We start from the raw sequence: 18,543 nt of genomic DNA on the forward strand, positions 1-18,543 counted from the left end.
TTTACTTGGACAAGCATCCCACTTATGATTAACCCCTATTGCAAGCATCCGCAACTACAAACGAAGTATTAAGGTAAACCTAACCATAGCATGAAACAATGGATCCAAATCAGCCCCTTACGAAGCAACGCATAAACTAGGGTTTAAGCTTCTGTCACTCTAGCAACCCATCATCTACTTATTACTTCCCAATGCCTTCCTCTAGGCCCAAATAATGGTGAAGTGTCATGTAGTCGACGTTCACATAACACCACTAGAGGAAAGACAACATACATCTCATCAAAATATCGAACGAATACCAAATTCACATGACTACTTATAGCAAGACTTCTCCCATGTGCTCAGGAACAAACGTAACTACTCACAAAGCATATTCATGTTCATAATCAGAGGGGTATTAATATGCATAATGGATCTGAACATATGATCTTCCACCAAATAAACCAACTAGCATCAACTACAAGGAGTAATCAACACTACTAGCAACCCACAGGTACCAGGCTTTGGGACAAAGATTGGATACAAGAGATGAACTAGGGTTTGAGAGGAGATGGTGTTGGTGAAGATGTTGATGGAGATTGACCCCCTCCCAATGAGAGGATCGTTGGTGATGACGATGGCGATGATTTCCCCCTCCCGAAGGAAAGTTTCCCCGGGAGAACAGCTCCGCCGGAGCCCTAGATTGGTTCCGCCAAGGTTCCGCCTCGTGGCGGCGGAGTTTCTTTCCGAAAGCTTGCTTATGATTTTTTTTCTCGGACGAAAGACTTCATATATCAGAAGATGGGCATCAGAGGCCTGCCAGGAGGCCCACGAGGCAGGGGGCGCGCCTAGAGGGTAGGGCGCGCCTCCCACCCTCGTGGCCAGGGTGTGGCCCCCCTCTGGTAGTTTCTTCGCTCAGTATTTTTTATAATTCCAAAAATGACTTCCGTGAAGTTTCAGGACTTTTGGAGCTGTGGAGAATAGGTCTCTAATATTTGCTCCTTTTCCAGCCCAGAATTCCAGCTGCCGGCATTCTCCCTCTTCATGTAAACCTTGTAAAATAAGAGAGAATAGGCATAAGTATTGTGACATAACATGTAATAACAGCACATAATGCAATTAATATCGATATAAAAGCATGATGCAGAATGGACGTATCAGCGGGCAGCGGCAGTGTAAGCGACAGTCACTACCAAATCGAGTTCGATAACAGCTAAAAGAGAAAAAAGGGCGGCATTACTGATTTGAAGCATTGTCTCCTCGCTCCATCTCAAACAGCCCCTGCGCTCCTATCCAATTGAGATTCTAAATCGGCAAGAAACAGAGCATGAGGCCACAAATCTACCCAAAATTCTGGGGAATGAGACTAGGGTTTCGAAAATACTCACTCGCAATAGCTCCGCCGCTGCTGAGAAAGGCGCTCCAACACCGCGGAGAAGAAACCGCTGCCTCTGCTGGAGAAGATGCTTACGGCGGCGCCGCTCGCCCAGTCCAGCACGGTCACACTGTCACCGATCGAGTCGTGGACGGTTGACTCTTGACGACGTGACCCTAGGTGGACCCTACCAGTCAGAGCACATAACCCCAATGTCACAACCAAATCTCAATCTAACTAACGCCAACTAGCCACGGGTTATCTTGCTTGAGCTATTTCTGCGCTAGGAGATGTAGCATGAGAGTCATTACAACCAACGACGGGTTAAGTGGACAATTGAACTCAACGATGTCCCATGGGAGCTATTCGCCCCAGACCTTTGCCCCCGGAAAGATAAAAAGAGCGAGACGGCGAGCGACGCCGCCGCCGCCGCATGGAGGCGGGCGACGCGACGCGGTAGCGGGGGACGAGCGACGCGGCCTCAGGGTCCCATCGAGCGCGCGAGAGGCTCTGCGAGGCGGCACTGTCGCTGTACCGTGAAGCTGATCCGCCGAGGAAGCAATCAACCATCAGTGGAGGAGGTATACGTTCCGGTTTCCCCGCAATTTAGCTGCTTCGTCCCCTGACGCCCTCCCGTCACCCTCTTTACTCCGGCAGCAGCAGCAGCAATGGCTCTTGGCTAGGTTAATTGATTCTGGTTGTTCATCCTTTTTGTGGTCTATTGATTCGGGCATTTGTGTTTGTTCCGATTGCTTAGGAATAATGTAATCTGATTTTTTTTAGGGGATGTAATCCGATGAGATGATAATGCAGCTTTCGAACCAATTGTAGCCTGCTTCAGTGGCCACGTTGGGGGATCGATCCCATTCTTCCATTCTCAGCAGAAGATAATTGATATCTGTTTCTGGTGAGAAATTTCTCCTGTATGATGCAAGTTCACCCATTTCTGTACCTGGACGGCTGGGTGATTTTGTGACTCATTGCTCCAGATGATCTTTTCATGTAGGTTTTGAGGACTCAAAGGTCATCGACCCTCATTGACACATATGAACCGACCTACCGACCTGTTGCTAACTCTACTTGATCATGTACGCCCCTGTATCACAGGATTTATTCATATCTATCCACATAAGTAAATGTTCTTAATTTGTGAGCAGTTCCACTTCTACGTACAGTTCCATATCAGAACACAACACACGGTTATGTCCATTCTTAAATACTTGGAACTTTTACATGCGAAAACCATATGAAATTTACCTGTCAAAACTGTCCAGGAGTGCTCGGAAAGAAAAATCTTCCATCCTGAGCTACCGGAATTTTGGTATGTTTTGGCTTGCTTCTTCTGTAGGACTTCTCTAGATGAACTATAGTCCAAATCAGCTTATAGACACATTTCAGCTATCATTATATCACTCTGTTTCTTAGGCTACCTTATTGATACTTTTCTTACCGGCCAACTTCCTATTTGTATCTCTATATTCGGGGCTGTGATGTGTTCTCTTTATTTTGCAATACTACACGAAGGTAGCATACTTGAGTTCAGATATGCTACATGGCAGAAACAGTTATTTTTCAGTTTTCTGTAGTAATTATCATGATGAAACATGCCATGTTGTTCTCTTATATTTGGCTCAAAATCAATTGTGGCCAGTCTAAGCTCATAATTATCATGTACCATGCTAGGAAGGATCCATTCCAGTTGGCATATAAACTCCAGTAAAATGCAAGAGGAATGAAATTTTGTTAGTTTTGATCACCTGTGAGGTTGTTTAATTGTAGGGTGAAACAAGTTCATGATTTTTTTCTAAACCAAGTAACATATCAGGTAGGAAGGTGAATGCTCTATTGAATATTGATAACCATACGGGAAAAAAAAATACTATGGACTGGTTTTGGGAAAATGAATCTGTCTATCTGGATTGGTAGGCTTTGACCAATATGCCATGCCTGACTTGATTTCTCTTACCCATCTCTTTAGAAGAAACATTCTTCTAAAAATTATAGAAGACCAGCTCCTCGTGAAGAACGAGGAGATTAAACATAGATGGCGGGAGTTCTTCGACACGCTGTTCAATGGGGAGAATGAGGGCTATACCATTGAACTAGACGACTCCTTTGATGATATCAGTAGGCGCTTGTGCGGCGAATCTAAGAGTTTGTGGTCAAGGAGGCTTTAAAAAGCATGAAAGGAGGCAAGGCGATGGACCCTGATTGTATTCCCATTGAGGTGTGGAGAGGCCTCGGAGACATAGCGGTAGTATGGCTAACTAAGCTTTCCAACCTCATTTTTCGGGCAAACAAGATGCCAGAAGAACAGAGGCAGAATATATTAGTACCAATCTTCAAGAACAAGGGGGATGTTCAAAGTTGTACTAATCACCGTGGAATTAAGTTGATGAGCCATACAGTGAAGCTATGGGAGAGAATCATTGAGCACCGCTTAAGAAGAATGGCAAGCGTGACCAAAAATCAGTTTGGTTTCATGCCTGGGAGGTCGAACATGAAGCCATTTTCTTGGCACGACAACTTATGAAGGGATACATGGAGCAAAAGAAGGACCTGCATATGGTGTTCATTGACTTGGAGAAGGCCAACGATAAGATACCGCGGAATGTCATGTGGCGGGCCTTGAAGAAACACAAAGTCCCAACAAAGTACATCACCCTCATCAAGGACATGTATGATAATGTTGTGACAAGTGATCAAACAAGTGTGACGACACTGATGACTTTCCAATTAAAATAGGACTGCATCAGGGGTCAGCTTTGAGCCCTTGTCTTTTTTGCTTGGGTGATGTATGTGGTCACAAGGGATATACAAAGAGATATCCCATGGTGTATGCTCTTTGCGGATGATGTGGTGCTAGTCGATGATAGTCGGACGGGGGTTAATAGTAAGTTAGAGCTATGCAGATAAACCTTGGAATCAAAAGGTTTTAGGCTTAGTAGAACTAAAACCGAGTACATGAGGTGCGGTTTCAGTACTACTCCCTCCGTTCCTAAATATTTGTCTTTTTAGAGATTTTAAATGGACTACCACATACGGATGTATATAGACATATTTTAGAGTGTAGATTCACTCATTTTGCTACGTATGTAGTCATTTGTTGAAATCTCTAGAAAGACAAATATTTAGGAACGGAGGGAGTACTAGGCACGAGGAGGAGGTTGTCTAGATGGGCAGGTGATACCTCAGAAGGACACCTTCTGATATTTGGGGTCAATGCTGCAAAAGGATAGGGATATCAATGAAGATGTCAACACTCAACCATCGAATCAAAGCCGGATGGATGAAGTGGTGCCAAGCTTCTAGCGTTCTCTGTGACAAGAGAGTGCCACAAAAGCTAAAAGGCAGGTTCTACAGCGGTGATTCGACATGCAATATTGTATGGCGTTGAGTGTTGGGCGACTAAAAGGCATCTACTTGTCATATCCTTGCTGACGGTTTCTTGCTCAGATTTGGGATCGAGAACGTGATACTTGGGGAAGAAGAATAAACCAGAGAGATAAGGGGTAGGAGGAAAGAAAATGTGAGCTTATATATAGCTCGTACATTTTCACACACTCAGCCCACCAGGCTCTCACACTTACATGGCTGAAAGTCCAAATGAACAAGACACTCTCAGATGGCCCACTAGTTATTCAAACATTTCCCTTGGCGCCGCTCTTGACCTCCTTCAGATTCTTCTTCCCATGTTCTGCAGCTGTCAGGGTGACATCACTGACAGGTCCTGGCTCTCCAGAACCAACTTGTCCCCTAGCTGGGGCATTTGGAAACTTCTGATGTGCAGTCTCAGAATCTTCCTAAGTTGCATAAGAGGCAGGCAAACCTTTCCATTGAAGGAACGCTTGCAGCAGAAAGCATTACCTTTCTTAACCAAGCGCCGATCCAAAATAAGTTCAGGCTGAAGATCTTCCGTATCAAGTAACAGAGGTGCTGGTGAAGTGGTAAAGATAGGAGTGTGGTCAGGGGTCTTTTGTTTCAATTGAGACGCACGAAACACCGGATGCACCTGACTACTTGCAGGAACAGCAAGCTGATATGCCATTGGACCTATTTTCTCCAGAATTTTGTAGGGACCAAAATACTTGAAAGCTAGTTTGAGAAATGGCCGCTTGATCACCGATGGTTTAGCATAAGGTTGAAGCTTCAGAAACACATAATCTCCAACCGGGAATTCCCTTGGTGATCTGTGTTAGGAAGTCTTTCCGAACAATCTGTTCTTATCTTCCTCAGACTTCATTTTGCACTGAGCCCTGTATAGTCGAACTTTCAGATGTTCAGAGTATAAATGCCACTCATGCAGCCAACTCTCTAAGTCAGTATTGTCGGTAGCTTGAGGGCGAGGCAATTCTCCCAGGTGTGGCTCATGACGATAAAGGGCTTTAAAAGGAGAACCACCCAAGGAGGAATGATGAGACGTATTGTACCAGAATTCTGCTAAGGGAAGCCAATTAACCCATTTAGTAGGTGTGTCATTAACAGAGCATCTGAGATACATTTCTAAACACTGATTGACTCTCTCAGATTGCCCATCAGTTTGAGGATGTCGAGCAGTAGACATCTGAAGTTTGGATCCCCACAAAGTAAACAATTCTTTCCAAAATTTGCTGGTGAACAATGGATCTCTGACTCTATCAGAAGTGACTGTGTAAGGCATACTATGTAACTTGACAATTCTGTAAGAATAACTGAGCAACTGAAGCTGCGGTGTATGGATGTTTCAATGGAATAAAATATCTGTCCACCACCACCAGGATGACAGAATAACCACAATAATTAGGCAGACCTTCAATAAAATCCATGGTCACATCCTCCCAGGCACCTTGTGGAACAGGCAGCGGGTTAAGGAAACCTGGATACTTGAATTGTTCATGTTTAGTCTGCTGACAGATCTGACATTCTGGACAAAATTTGTGACCGCTTGGTTTAGGCCAGTCCAGTGAAACAACTTAACTCTCTGATAAGTTGCCTGATTTCTAGAATGCCCCCCTATAGGTCTAGCATGAAAGGCCTCAACTGTTTTGGTTTGCAACCCTGAATTAGCCCCAATCCAAACCACCCCCCCTCCCCTGGTGTTTTATCCATTATGCGGAGTAAAGTCTGGGACTCCATCAGGAGTAAGAACTAACTTCTGCAGTAACTCATGAGCTTCTTCCCTAAAAAAACTCATGAGCTTCTAAATCTACTGCATAGGAGTTTACAACTTCCTGTAACCACAAAAGCATGCCCAATTCTTGAAAGTGCATCTGCTGCCTTATTGTCTACTCCCTTTTTGAACTGAAATTTGAACTGTAGCCCAATTAACTTAGTCATGGCTTTTCTCTGCAAGTATGAAGTAAGAATTTGATATTCCAAATTTCACCAAATGTCCTCTAGAAACATATGGCCTCCATCTATCCACAGCCATCATAACTGCTAAAAACTCCTTTTCTTAAATGGACAGTTTGCTATTGCTAATACCCAGAGCTTTACTATAGTATGCCATTAGATAACCTTGTTAACTGAGCACACCACTTGTACGAGAGTCACATGCATCTCTGTTTCAATACAGAAGGGCTGTGTGAAATCTGCTAGACGTAAAACAGGAGTGTTACTCATAGCTTGCTTGAGCTGGTCAAATGCCACTTGTGCTTCTGGATACCAATGCAAAGCCTTCTTTTGCAGAAGTGTAGTTAATGGTTTGGCCAGAATATCATAATTTTTGACAAAGTTCATATAGTATCCTGTCAATCCCCAAAATCCCCTTAATTATGTCGCAATAGTGGGAACGGGCCACTGTAACATAGCTTTTGTCTTCTCAGGCTCTGTGGCAACTCCCTTGTCAGAAATGATGTGACCTAGGTACTCCAGTTGTTGCTAAGGAAATAAACACTTGCTCTGTTTTGAAAATAACAGATGTTTTCTGAGAATATATCCAGACCTTGTTTCAGATGCACAACATGGGACTCCAAGTCTTTGCTATGAACTAATATATCATCCATGAAAACCAATACACAAATTTTCTGATATAGGGTGCAAACACAACATTCATGATGCACTGAAAGGTAGCTGGGGCAGTTGTCAGCCCAAAGGGCATAACTCTGAATTGAAATTTCCCATGATGAGTTTTAAATGCAGTTTTAGCTTCACCTTCCTCCACCATTCTAATCTGGTGAGAGCCTGCCCTGAGGTCCAGCTTAGAAAATCACTTGGTTCCAGCTAACTCATCCACCACAGGCATTGGGAATTTGCTTTTAATTGTCAGCAAGTTAAGTCTTCTATAGTCCACACAGAATCTCCATGTCCCATCTTTTTCTTGACTAAAAGCATAGGTGAGGCAAAAGGGGCATACTGGGTGTCACTATGCCAGCAACAATCATTTCAGAGACTTGCTTCTCAATTTCATCCATTTGCAATGTGGAATACCTGTAGGGTCTTGAATTAATTGAAGCATTGTAAGGTAGTGATGAGAGGCATGATCATAAGTCCTATGAGGTGGCAACTGTTGTGGATTTTGAAACACATCAGTGTATTCAGTGAGGAGTCGCTGAATACTTTCAGGTGTAGTTCGCACTGATACTGCTGCCTCGGTAGTTAATATTCCTGTAGCCCAGACATCATTACCTTCCACACATTTTTCAAATTGTTCAACAATGAATTCTTGCAGTTGTGTGACTGGCTTATCTTTCATGCCTTGTAAAGTAACAGTGTGACCCTTGTCCTGAACTGTATCCATTTCTCCTCCCAGTGGCATGTCATAGGACCCCACTGTGCTAACCAATCCATGCCCAAGATGACATCATAACCTCCCAGGGGTACAACTTCATGTATGTGGTAAATGTACGAACCATGAACCTCTTGTTCACAAGTCATTGGCCACTTTAACTTTCAGAGGAAGAGGTAGTGTTTTGGTGTTACACTAAATTCTGTCAGCTAGCTGCTGACCAGTGAAAGTGTGAGAACTACCAGAGTCCACTAATAGCAACATGACTTGATTAGTTACCATGGCTCTTAGTCTGACTGTCTTAGGGTTGTTTGTTCCAGAGAATGCATTGACAGACAAGAATGCAGCAGCCTCAGCTACAGTTTCTGTCAGCTAGCTGCTGATCAGTGAAAGTGTGAGAACTACCAGAGTCCACTAATAGCAACATGACTTCATTAGCTACCATGGCTCTTAGTCTGACCGTCTTAGGGTTGTTTGTTCCAGACAATGCATTGACAGACAAGAATGCAGCAGCCTCAGCTACAGTTTCTTCCACTGCAAGAGCATCCAGCATTGCATCCTCTATATACACCTGTTCCCCCCCTGTGGTTTCAATAGCCTTCACTTGAGCCTCATTTTTCGTGCATACATGTCCAGGAGCATATTTGTCTCACAGCTGTAACACACTTTGCTTTCCAGAGATTCCCAGCAGCAAACTGAGTTCGCTGAACAAGTTCTTGTTGTGGTATATAACCCCCATTTCTGCTATATCGTCCCTGCTGTCCTTTGTTTAATTCCAGCACTGCCTCTTGTACTAGAGCATATACAGTTGCAGTATGAACTGTAAGAGGCAATGAATTTCAACAGCTGCTCTTATATCATCTTTCAATCCAAGTACAAATTGAGTAACCAAAAATATTTCACTGACAGACCCTTCATACAGTTTGACTTGCTACACAAGCTGATTGAAATTACTCGGATATTCCTGAACAGTTCGAGTCTGTTTTAAAACCAACAGACCTCTCATGCAATCTCTATGCACATTGAGGTCAAATTCCTGCAGCATGGCCACAGAAAACTGACTCCATGATGAACGGTAATCAGACAGTTTATATGACTGGTACCAGTGTGCAGCATTTCCATGTAAGTGCAGAGATGCAGACATGACTTTTAAGTTTTCAGGAGTTTGATACAACAGGAAGTAAGCTTCAATTATCAAGTCAAATTCGAATTCCTTCCCCATCAAACTGTGGAAATTCCATCTTAGGCATCCAGGTGCGCTTGGATCCATGCTAGTCAGAGGAAGAATTTTTTTGAGGTGTGTGTGATACCTTTCCTGGATCCACAGGAGGAGGCTGTCCATGTTGCCCCCTGCGAACATGAACCCTTGGCTGCGTCGCCGCTGTGGGCGACACTGCATAACAACCCTTCGCTGCCATCCGCTCCAGATCCGCGTCCCGAACACTGGTGGATTCCTTTAACACTCGCGCCACATGAACCTGTTCCTGATGGATCTCTCCAATAGAGCTCACAAATATGTTTACCTTGGACTGCACCTGATCCAGCTGAGCGACTTATTCCTCAAACTTGTTGTCCAACCCATCCAGTCGCGCCTTGATTTCCAAAATTCCTTCCACTTGCTCCTGCAGTAGCTGCAGAGCCGCAAATGCCTGCGTTACGTTCTCCTCGAATGACCCCATCACCTCTACCAGGTGTCGTGTCTGAGCACTTGGCTTGAACGACACCGTTGCAGCTTCCTCTGGATTTCTCCAACGCCGATCTTGGATTTACAGCCAACCGCGTGAGCAATCGACAACTGACCAGTCGATGTTACGGAGAGAATCTCGAGTATGCGAAGCACAAGACGGACCTATCTAGCTCTGAATACCACTTGTCATATCCTTGCTGAGGATTTCCTGCCCAGATTTGGGATCGAGAAGAGGATACTTGGGGAAGAAGAAGAAGAAACCAGAGAAATAGTAGGTAGGAGGAGAGAAAATATGAGCTATTTCATTTAGTCGCTGCCAATTCCAGCCAACGGTCGTGCTTATATATAGCTAATACATTTTCACACACTCAGCCCCCAAATGAACATGACACTCGCAGATGGCCCACTAGTTATATAAATATTACCGAAAAAAGCTTTCGCCCTGCTTTATAAATAAAGCAACCACCAGAAGCACAAGGTCCAACAAATGTTCACACCGCACATGCACGCCAAAGTAGCAGACAACAAAGAAAGTACAACAGAGGGTTCTGCTGAGGGCACAGCTCAACAAGCGCTAAAGAGAAAATAAAAGGCGGCAACACATTTCCCTTGGCGCTGCTCTCGACCGCCTTCAGCTTCCTCATCCCTGGTTCTGCAGCCCTCAGGGCGACAGTACTGACAACCATAATTGGAAGGGTATAATCAAATTGTTATATATGCTCCCATGAAAAGCAAGAGACGTGGAAAATTGGTAGTTTTGATCACCTTGCAGGTTGTTTTGTTAAGGTGGAAAAATTGTATCGGGTTCCTACCTGCACGCCTTGTCGAATGCTAAACAGAATCATGTGCATGGATTAGTTTCCGCAAAATAACTCTACGTGTATGGATTGGTAGTTTGGACCAATATGGAACTGTGGCCATGATATTGTCTTGAGAATTAGGCAAATAGTTAATCCATTATGTGTTGAATGTAGTGCAGCTGTAGCTCTTTTATTCTCATATAGAAGTTCACCCAGATGATCGTCAAAATTACTATGAAATTCAATTTTTCTGTGAAGAGACTTATCTTTTTCACTATCTATTCCTGACCTGTCAAAATATTCTATGTACTTCCATAAAATGGTTCGCAAGGTATCAGAATGAAAGTGAAGGGACTAATTAGTGAAGTTGTAACTAACCACTAGATTTTACTTATTTCACATTCTCTCTCTTTGCATACAGATGGCTATGGGGCTCATTTTTTCTAAATTTGTTGGTTCCTGTGGTTATGCCTCAAGGATATTAATTTCTGATGGCTGAAGTGTTTTGTTTGACAGAGAATGTGCTTCAGTATTAGTGAGTGTCTACCTCTTTCCCAGTTAACCCTCTCTTGTCATAGGATTTCATGAAAGATAATACCTTGCTGTGAAAATTGTAGAATGATCATGTTTTTTCTTTGTATCCAGGGACTAATCTAGGATCTCTCATGCCCGGGCTTGCCGACTACATGATGTCTTATGTTAGATGATTAATACGGTGATTTTTATGAAAAAACTAGCATCTTACGCACCTTAATTTGTGTTCTTCCTCGGCTTTCGAGAAGTTTCTGGGTCCGTCACTGTTTGCATCCCTATGATTTTAATGTTTTTAGAGACTCCCTAGAAAATTTAATGGTTATCGAATAAAAATAAAAAGATCTAACCATCTTATCTGGTGGACGCTAGTTTTAACGGCTTGAATTTAATCTGGACTACTAATCTACAAGAAAATAAGTGGCCGTATGTAAAATAAGGAGGTTGATATAATTTGGTGTGATAAAGTTACTAGAATTATGTAATTTGGTACGTTCTGACATTGGTTTACTAAATTATACTCCCTCCGTTCTAAATTACTCGTCGCAGAAATGGATGTATCTAGAACTAAAATACATCTAGATACATTCATACATGCGACAGGTAATTCGGAACGGAGGGAGTAGTATTTGTTCTCAGCAGTGCACTGTTGTTCTTTAGGCTCAGACAATATTGACAGAATAAAGTTCATTTAGTTTGATTTATATTGCAATTAAGAAGGATGTTGGATTTGCCAACCAATGTTGCTGGGATGTAGATTTATGTTTTTACCACCATATGGTCCATTTTATGGTATAAAGTTTTTTAGTTGTCTAAATTTTCTTAAGTGTATTTTATGTTGGCTTAATAAGGTTTGATACAGCAAATGTGATCCTTTTGTATTATCAGTATGTGAATTTTTTTCTATTTAAATTTTCCATTGTATAAGCATACCTACTCATTTAGTTTACATCAGACATTTCTACCCTGACTATGGGCTGCTTAAACTAACATGAGTTTCCTTCCTACAAATCTTTATATATTGAAGTGTTTTAGCACATTATTTGTTTATAATAACTGTGGGCATGTACTGGCGAAGAATTCGCAAAGGATAACAACATATATTGATACTGATATACGGAGTAGAATTTACTTAGCTTCTATCTATTTCCCTTATTCAGCCACCCGTATCACATTCTTATGAGTAAGCATGGTTTGTAAATACAAGTGTTCACAAAAATATTAATGATCGTGTCGTTTTTCAGGAATTGCAATGGACCAAATTGTTGCCCAAGGCCTGGATTCGAAACATGTAGCTGTAATGCTAATCAATCATACCCATTGCTTATCAGTCGTAATCAATTCCTGCTTTTTAAACTTTCTCTTTTTTGGAAAAAGTGGAAGCATTATCGGCCAACTGAAAAGAGTATGTTATAAGTACAATGAAATCTGGGAAAAGAACTATGGTAATTCTTTCTCTTCTATTTGACCTCCATTTGTTCTGTCATACAATCTAACTCACAACAAATTGGAGGAAAGTAATTTATTTTTCCCTAAATTTATTTCTATAAGCAAGAATTTCATCCGCTTTAAAAATAACTATTTTAAAACATATGCCTAACTTTTCTTCAACATTTCTATTACTCCCTCAGTCCCTTTTTATAAAAGTTAAACTTTTTTCTTATCTTTGACCAGTTTATAGAAAAACTACCAATATGTACAATATTAATTAAATGAAATATGAAAATAAATTTCATGATGGATCTAACGATACTGATTTTGTGTTGTAGATATGATATTTTTCTAGAAACTCATCAAATATAGAAAGGTTTCACTTTTGAAAAATTAACACACTTCACAAAAATGTACCGAGTGAGTAATAAAAAAATAAACAGAGTGAGTACTTATTTGTAGCCCTATTTTTTACGGAAATATTTTAGATATTTTGTGAGCTTGTTAATTAAATTTGCCATCCCGTGCACCTGCACGGGTTGACTACTGTGTCGGGAAAATAAGTCGTGATGCCCAGCCTTCCCATGCAGATGGGAGACGACGACACAGCCGCCGCTCTTTCCCCCTTCCCAAACCCTAGAGTTCGAGGCACTGATCCCCAAGCCAAGGATTTGATGCCGCCAGGAGGAGGAGGTGAGCATGGCTGCACGGAGCAGGACCACCCATTGGCGACCGGTCGCCGTGACGAAGGCGCTCCGTCCCATCCTATGCCGCCGCCTCCCCTCATTGTTCCCGTAGCTTCTGAGGTTTGTTCTCTGCCTGTTTCTTGTTCCAATCTTTGATTCATGAAAGGGAACCGCTCGGGCGACTCGGGCGGAGCCCCAAATCCCTAGCCGACAGGGTCGCCACACCTCCTGTCCACCCCTTTTGTCGCCGCTAGAGGAAGCCGTCGGGCGAAGCCCTGGTGGCTGATTGGGTGGTGTGGGCACCCAAGGGCACGGGGGCACATCCCTCGGATCTAGGTCATGGCGGAGTGAGGCGGTGTGGTGGTGGTGGGTGGATGCGGCGGAGCTGCAAGGGCACCATGGGATGGCTGGTGGTGCGGCTGTGCTGGTGTCCCGCAGGGCCCAGCGGGGACCGGGTGGTTCGAGATCGGGGGCGGGCGCCTCCGTGGTCTTCGGTCAGATCCGCTCGGATCTGGCCTCTGGGCGTCGGCGTGCGGCGTGGGGTCTTGGCAGCGGCCATGTTGGCAACTGCATGGGTGTGGGCTGTGATGGCGTGGTGGCGGTCCATGGTGGTGGGGCGGGTCGGTTCGGGCGGCTGCAGGACATGCTCCGGCGTCTGGCCATTGGTAAGATACTCTTGTGGAGGTCCCTAGGTCCTCTCGCGGCGACATGGTGTGGCCGTTCGGGCACCTCCCATCCCTGCCAGATGATGCAGATCCAAGCCGGGAGTCGAGGTTGGGTGTCGCGGGGGGGGGGGGGGTGATGCTTGGGAGAGATGTTGGGAGTGGTGGGTGGTGCCAATGCGGTCGGGCCACCCATCACCGGCAGGGGTACCGGTCGTCGACGTGGTCCGCCCGCTTCACCTCTTCTCCGACTTGGTGGCTCCTCGATCGATCTGGTTGTTCTGGTCGCTGGCGGCTTTGTCGGCGGTCAGAGTTTGCCAATCGGCACATCGTTGGCAGCCATGGAGGACCCATGGGGCGTCTTGTTCCCTGGGCGGCGGCCCAAGTGGTGGGAGCTCCTGCGATGCTCGTGGGCTGAGCTCGCGGCTCAGGTGCAGGCGACAAGCGTCCATGGCCGCGTGGGCGGCGTGGTGGCTGGTGTTTTGACGTTCTGTGGCGGTGAAGGCGGAGTATGCTTGCCAGGGTGACGGAGGCGGCGCCCGTGGACGTCGCCATTTTCCCGAAGTCTCCGTTGTGGTTACTCCTTTCCCTTCGCCGTGCTGCGGATAAAAATCTGGACCATTGGATCGGGTGGTGGCGGCGCTTCGGTGTCGTGTCCTTCCTGAAGGCGCCATCTTGGAGCTCACGGTTCGTCGACATTCAACTTCACCTCTTCACGGTTTCTCCGGGAAGGGCTCCGGCGGCTCCTTAGTGATGCTCACTGTCAATCTGTAGTCTGCTTCGAGTTGTGTGGGGTGTTGTTGTTGAGATTCTTTGGCACCTATGTATCTGGCCTTGGGTGAGTGTGGGTGTGGGTGTGTTGTGTTGTGGTTTGTATCAATTGGTATGTTGGTTGTTGCTTTATATCTAAAGCGGGGCGAAAGCCTTTTCCGGTAAAGGGAATCAGGAATCTAAACGTCCGTCTCTATTATTTGTAGAAGAAGAAGAAGAAGCACAAGCAGGGGCAGGAGCACGAGAAACACCCTGCTGGGAGCCTTCCTGAGGGCCCCCTTGTCGAGATTCTGTCCCGGGTGCCTTACAAGTCATTCTGCCGCTTCAAGTGCGTGTCCAAGCCGTGGCTTGCCCTCTGCTCCGACCCCGACATCCGCAAGAGGTCACCCCAGACCATGGCAGGTTTCTTCCTCCGCAACTATGGCATGCGCCCCTGTTTCATTAACTTGTCCGGAAGAGGCCAACCCCTGGTCGACCCTTTTCTCTCTTTCTTGCGCGAGAGCTTTAAACTTCTCATCCCCCAGCATTGCTGCGGTGGCCTTGTTCTCTGCAAATACTGGGAATCATATTGTTTTGAGGAAGATGAGTACAATCTTGTCGTGTGCAATCCTGCGACCAAGAAGTGGGCCGAGCTGCCTCCTAATCCTATACAATTGCAAGACGAAGACGAAGAAGAAGTCGAAGAATATTTGTGTTTCGATCCAGCCGTCCCCTCCCGTTTCATGGTATTCACACACACTTGGGATTTCACAGAAGTGACAATCTACTCATCAGACACTGGACGATGGACTACGGTGGAGAGTGGTTGGATTGATAAGACTCCTATTGGTCTTCCTGTCTTCCTGAATGGTACTTTGCATTTGATGACCACTGAATATTCAATAGTCACAGTAGACACAGAGGGGAAGGTTTGGGGGCAAATTGATATTCCAGGCAACATGCGAGACAGCTCTGATTATCCGTTCATTGGACAGTCTCAGGGACGATTGTATGCTTGGTGTATAAATGATAATGTTGATGTTTGCCAACTTTTAGTTTGGGCTCTTGAGGATTATGGTGGTGCAAAGTGGGCCTTGAAGGATACTGTTAACATTTCAGAACTGTTTGGAAGGGATCGTTACAAATATGTGGAGCCCTTAGCAATTCATCCAGATTGTGATTTGATTTTCCTTACCGACCGGAGGGGGAAGGCTATCTCATATGATATGGACAGCAAGAAAGTGCATGTTATCGGCACTCACGAAACATTCTATGGTGCTATACCTTATGTTCCATGTTTTGCGGAATGGCCGTCAGATGGTCACTGACCTTGGTGGAACTATATATTGTCTTCATAGAATTCAGCCATGGAGAATATGCAACACCTAGCAACAGCTTCCAGTGGCTAATGCTTAGTTGTATGAATGAGTCTAGGTATTTGATATATCGGCTGCCTCTAGTGCTAATCATTATGGTCACCTGTTAGCTCTTGGTATGGGGTAACTGTGAGGGTATATTATCTATTTTTGAAATTGGTTGGATTTTCACCTCTTTATTTTCCGTTTAAGATTGGAGATGCTTATCTCTTGTTGCAACTTGCAAGTACATTTATCTTTTATGGACAACTTGTTATCCATCAGTTCTGAATATTGATATCGCCTTGTTCTTATGCACATGTTAAAGACTGGAGATGCCTGTCTCTTGTACGTTTATTGTTCTTCCATTTTATTTCACTTCATTGGGGGAAGAGGATTTTTCGAGGGGAGGAGAATAATGTTAAGAGTTATAATATAAGTCATCTATACCCCTTTGTATTTATCCCGTAGTATAAGGGGTTTCCTGCATATGTACCACACTTGTACATGTATATATATATCGGCATATGGCCTCATGGGAATACAAGTTGCTTATTCCTAATATGGTATTAGAGCTTTAGGTCTCTTTTTCGCACGCGCAACTCGTGCTCGATCCCATCCCCGCCGCCGCCGCGATTTTTCTTCGCCTCGGCGTCGCCCCTCCCGCTAGTCTCCGCCTCCGCCGGCCGCCCGGTGCCCCTCCAGCCCGTCCCCGCCGGCCGCCAGGCGCCCCCTCACGCTAGGCGCCGCTCCCGCCGCCCGCTGGGTGCCGCCGATCCCGCCAGGCGCTGCTTCTCCCGCCCGCGTCGCCCCTCCCGCCAGTCTCCGCCTCCGCCGGCCGCCCGGTGCCCCTCCAGCCCGTCCCCGCCGGCCGCCAGGCGCCCCCCCACGCTAGGCGCTGCTTCTCCCGCCCGCCAAGTGCCGCCGTTCCTGTCAGGCTCCTCGCCACCCGCCAGGTGCTGCTTCCGCCAGGTGCTAGGGCGGCTCCCGATCGCGCCCTCCCACCAGTTGGATCGCCCAGCCCCTCTCGCCGGTTCGATCTCCTCCTGATCGGCTGGGCTGCCGTCTGCGGTCTGCTGCGCCGTTCATCCTCGTTCGGATCTTTGCAAAAAAAAACATGTCTGCTGCATCGGGCTATGTTTCTGTCCCTCGCTGTCCGGTGATCTTCGATGGTACTAACTACACCGAGTTTGCTGGCTTCATGCGCATTCACATGCGTGGCATCCGTCTCTGGGGTGTTCTTTCTGGTGAGGTCTGCTGTCCGCCACGTCCGGTTCCTCCGGTGGCCCCTACTCCGCCGACTCCACTGGTTCTTCCTCCGGATGCTAATCAGGCTGCCAAGGATGCGGCTAAGGTTGCTGATGAGGCTGCTGATCGTGCCTATGATGAGAGGGCTTTGGCTTATGAGGAGGCTCTTCAGACGTATCATGGTGCTTTGTCTGTTTACACCCAGTGGCTTGATGATGATGCTCGTGCTGCAGCTGTTCTCACTGCTAGTGTTCTGCCTCAGTTTGCTTCTGAGTTTCTGGATCTTCCTACTGTCTTCCAGATGTGGACCTGTCTTCGTCAGCGCTATGAGCCCTCTGGTGATGCCTTATACCTTTCTGTGGTTCGTCAGGAGCATGCTCTTCAGCAGGGTGACTACTGTTGATGACTTTTATGCACAGAGTTCTGCTATCTGGCGCCAGCTTGATTCTCTCCGCAGTGCTGGTTGTCGTGCTTGCCCCTGCTGCCAGGCTGTCCAGGCCGATTTGGAGTTTCATCGCGTCTACGAGTTCCTGTCTCGGCTCCGTAAGGAGTTTGAGCCCCGGCGTGCTCAGTTGCTTGCTCGTGGCCGTATTTCTCTCATGGAGGCGCTTTCAGAGATTCGTGCTGAGGAGACTCGCCTACGTGGTGCTGGTTTGCTGGAGGTTCCCTCTGTGCTCGCTACTCGGGTTTCTTCCACTCCACCTGCTGCACCGCCCCATTCTCGCTCGAGTGCTCCGCCGCTCTTGCCCACTCCTTCTGGAGGCTCAGGTCGGCCCCGTTCACATTGTGACTACTGCAACAATGATGGTCATGTTGAGTCCCAGTGCTACACCAAGCGGAAACACCTGCGCAAGGCGCGATCATCCTCCTCAGGGACTTCGTCATCTCCCTCGCCAGCTTCAGCCATTGCTTTGACTGAGCAGGATATTCTGAGACTTAAGCGTCTGCTCGCGGCTTCAGGTTCTTCCTCGACGGGTACTGCTGGTTCTGTGACTGATGCTTCCCGCACTGAGCACCCGCCCTCTACACAGTCAGGTACATCCCCATGGGTTCTGGATTCTGGAGCTTCTTTTCATATGTCTTCTCATTCTTCCGCTTTGTCTTCTCTTCGCTCGCTGGATTCTCCTGTTCATGTCTTCACTGCTGATGGTACTCCACTTTATGTTGCTAGTAGAGGCCATCTTTCTACTCCTTATTCTGTTCCTGATGTTGCTCATGTTCCTTGACTTACCATGAATCTGTTTTCTGCCGGTCAACTTACTGATTCTGGTTGTCGTGTCATCCTTGATGTTGACTCTTGTTCTGTTCAGGATCGTCGCACGCACACTCTGGT

The 18,543-nt window shown here is 46.0% G+C and overlaps 1 protein-coding gene across 18 annotated transcripts; it reads left to right on the forward strand.

Moving 5' to 3' along the window:
* The first annotated feature begins 1,662 nt into the window (after window positions 1-1,662).
* On the forward strand, window positions 1,663-16,526 carry LOC123180478 (putative F-box protein At3g10240). Of its 18 annotated transcripts, none has more exons than XM_044592548.1 (9): window positions 1,663-1,935; window positions 2,138-2,261; window positions 2,344-2,442; window positions 2,629-2,675; window positions 10,969-11,082; window positions 11,193-11,336; window positions 12,323-12,375; window positions 13,100-13,315; window positions 14,835-16,526. In XM_044592548.1, exons 7-9 carry the CDS (start codon window positions 12,331-12,333, stop codon window positions 15,933-15,935), a joined length of 1,362 nt encoding a protein of 453 aa, XP_044448483.1. In that variant the 5' UTR covers window positions 1,663-1,935; window positions 2,138-2,261; window positions 2,344-2,442; window positions 2,629-2,675; window positions 10,969-11,082; window positions 11,193-11,336; window positions 12,323-12,330; the 3' UTR covers window positions 15,936-16,526. The 18 variants fall into 18 exon arrangements, with proteins under 18 accessions (XP_044448483.1, XP_044448475.1, XP_044448476.1 ...); XM_044592540.1 differs by having other exon boundaries at window positions 2,361-2,442; XM_044592541.1 differs by having other exon boundaries at window positions 2,361-2,442; window positions 11,193-11,262.
* The last annotated feature ends 2,017 nt before the right edge of the window (window positions 16,527-18,543 follow it).

Source organism: Triticum aestivum, chromosome 1D, assembly GCF_018294505.1.
Source record: "Triticum aestivum cultivar Chinese Spring chromosome 1D, IWGSC CS RefSeq v2.1, whole genome shotgun sequence".
Taxonomy (NCBI): domain Eukaryota; kingdom Viridiplantae; phylum Streptophyta; class Magnoliopsida; order Poales; family Poaceae; genus Triticum; species Triticum aestivum.